This window comes from Portunus trituberculatus, chromosome 3 (assembly GCF_017591435.1).
Source record: "Portunus trituberculatus isolate SZX2019 chromosome 3, ASM1759143v1, whole genome shotgun sequence".
In the NCBI taxonomy this organism is placed as follows: Eukaryota; Metazoa; Arthropoda; class Malacostraca; order Decapoda; family Portunidae; genus Portunus; species Portunus trituberculatus.
In genome coordinates this window covers 9,207,755-9,210,254 of record NC_059257.1, presented here as the reverse complement: position 1 = coordinate 9,210,254, position 2,500 = coordinate 9,207,755, and the positions used below count along the sequence as shown (strand labels likewise).

At 60.5% G+C, this 2,500-nt stretch overlaps 2 protein-coding genes across 2 annotated transcripts in view; both read right to left on the bottom strand.

Moving 5' to 3' along the window:
- Window positions 1-739, bottom strand: part of LOC123507678 (transcription factor Sox-2-like) — a 32,993-nt gene extending 32,254 nt beyond the window's left edge. The window contains 2 exon segments of the mRNA XM_045260797.1: window positions 1-85; window positions 87-739. The exon segment at window positions 1-85 is cut by the window's left edge and continues 380 nt beyond it. Of these exon segments, the coding sequence (XP_045116732.1) occupies window positions 1-85; window positions 87-208 (207 nt within the window). The 5' untranslated portion in view covers window positions 209-739.
- A 201-nt stretch (window positions 740-940) lies between these two features.
- LOC123507682 overlaps window positions 941-2,500 on the bottom strand; it is a 267,219-nt gene continuing 265,659 nt past the window's right edge. The window contains exon 7 of the mRNA XM_045260813.1: window positions 941-1,298. Within this exon, the coding sequence (XP_045116748.1) occupies window positions 1,187-1,298 (112 nt within the window). The 3' untranslated portion in view covers window positions 941-1,186. The remainder of the gene's footprint in view (window positions 1,299-2,500) is intronic.

The window sequence follows — 2,500 nt, the reverse complement described above, 5'->3', positions numbered from 1 at the left end:
CCCCACGGAGGCGAGGGAGGGCGTGGAGAGCGAGGAGGTGAGGGAGGAGTTGAGCGAGGGGGTGAGGGAGGAGTGGTGGGAGAGAGTAGCTGTGGGAGTGGGAGTTGTGGTGGGCGTGAGGGACGGAGTGGGAGTGGGTGGTGTGGGGCGGCAGGTGAGGTGAGTGCAGGCTGCCGCCCTTCAGGTCTGGCGGGTCGAGGGTGAGCATGGTGGCTGGCTTGAGGGCGGCGTTGCTGTAGTACTCCAGCGTGGCGGCTTCGCGCGGCTCCTTGTACCCCACGGGCGGCTCGTGTCTGCCGCTCCCTCGCCACCGACGCTCCCACAGGCTCCGAGTTCCCTCCACGGCCGCGGAGTCCTCGGCGGCCGACGCCAGGCCAGTGTAAGACAGCACGCCGGCAATGGTGGCTCCCTCAGTGCCCGGCGGCAGCGCCCACCACTCAATGGGAACACGTGTCGCGGCGTTTGGGCACGGTGCACGGTGCACGAGGGCCGGGCGTGTCGGGCGTGGCGGGCGTGGCGGGCGGGTATCGGGGTGCAGGGCAGTACAGCACCACTTGTTGTCTCCACTGTACACTATTCACCGTATTGTCGCTGCAGTAGCGCGGGTCACATGAATGGCACACCAGAGCGCTCTATACACGTCCGTTCACTGTGAAAGCCGTCTATTATTTACCTTTAATTTGGCTCCGACTCGGGATGTGTTATCGATTGACTAAACTCCACCAGCCACGCAGCCCGGCCAATCAGCGCGCGCCTCGCCCCGCCCCCACCACGCCGCCCGCCAATGCCACGCCGCCCTCGCTGACGTCACAAGAGTGGGCGGGCCAATCACATTTTTGTCCTGGCATCAGGAGGCGGCGAGCCGCGGCGGCACAAATTCGTGATGAGGCCAACAATCCTACATAGCGATACAGGCGGCGCCGCGCCCTCCAGCCTACCCACATGCTCCCCTGTGGGCGGCGGGCGGAGGGGCTTGCGTCGGCTGGGGCGGCTGTGGCGGTGGTGGCGGTAGAGGCGGCGAGGACAGGCCTAAGATGGCCGGGGTCTGGGGGCGCGGCACTCCGGCACCGCCTCCTGCAGCGCCGCGGCCAGACGGTGTCCACGCCCGCAGCTGTGTGATGGGCGGCCTGTGGTGGGTGATGAGCGGCTGGTCAGGCTCACCCGTGGGCTACCGCGGGCGGCGATGTCAGTTCAGGCAGGCAGAGGTGGGCGTGCGGCGGTAGGGCTGCGGCGGGCGGCGGCGGCCAGTCTGCTGTGCCCCTGGGTAGCTTGGGTAGGCCTGGTGGCGCCGCGGGAAGCTGCGGGCGTGAGATAGGCGTACCGCTGGGTGTGTGTGACTGGCGCGATCCTGTGGAGGCGGCGTGGGCGTGGGATGGGCGTCGCGGCGTTGGTGGTGTGAGTCCAACACGGGCGGCAGGTCGCCTGGCAGGGCCCGCGCCAGGCCGCGTCGCCCCGCCCACCGCGCGGCCCGCCCTCCGCGGCGCACCACCGCCACACGGCTGCCCGGCGCGGGCCAATGGGCGGCGCGGCAGACTCCGCCTCAAAATTGAATTTCAGAAACTTGTGCCCGATTTCATCCCTCCCAATTTTCGTGACTTAATTACGGAGTTAGTAAATAAAATAGGCACTTAAAATGTTGAGTCTGGGCGGCAGTGTGGCGGCGGCCCGGCGGGGAAGAATTTGCCAGGTAATTGTGACCAGGTAACACTGGGCAGCGGCTGCGGCGGCGGCGGCGGCTGTGGCGGCGGCGGTAGCTGGTAGGGCAGGGCAGGGCAGGGGAGGGAAGGAGGAGGTGGTATGGACACCCCATCCCTCTCCTACACCCAGCGATCCCCCACCAGCGCCGCCGCCGCAATACCAACACAGCCTCAGCACCGCCAAGGAGTAGTAATGTATTCACTAAAACTCTGTCCACAATGGCAAAGTAAGTGGCGGTGATGCACAACAAAAATGGTATTATCAGACTCGGCGCGGCGGGACACGGGCGCTCGCTGGGGAGGGGAAGGGAAAGAGAGAGGGAGGAGGGGAGGGGGTAGCAAGGGGCAGGTATGATTAGGGTAAGTAAATATTGAGAGAATCTATTGCCTCCGAGTGGACCGTAAGTTGATATTCCGTTTTCTTTTCCTTCCTCTTTCCCATTTCCTTTTTTTTTTTTTTTTATTCATAGTCTGTTTTTCTTTCCTTTTTTTCCACTTAATTCTTTCTATCTATCTTTTTCTCCTGCTTTTCTCTCTTTTCCTGGTCTAATATTTTCTCTCCTTTCTCCTTTTCCTTTTTAAATTATCTTTTCCTCGTTTATCTTTTCATTCTTCTCTATTTTTTTTTTCATCTTTCCTTTTCTCTCTCTTCATTTTCTTTTGTTTATATTTTCTCTCTCTCTCTCTCTCTCTCTCTCTCTCTCTCTCTCTCTCTCTCTCTCTCTCTCTCTCTCTCTCTCTCTCTCTCTCTTCATTATCATCGTTATTATCATTCTTTTATTTTGTCTCTTCTTAATCTTCTT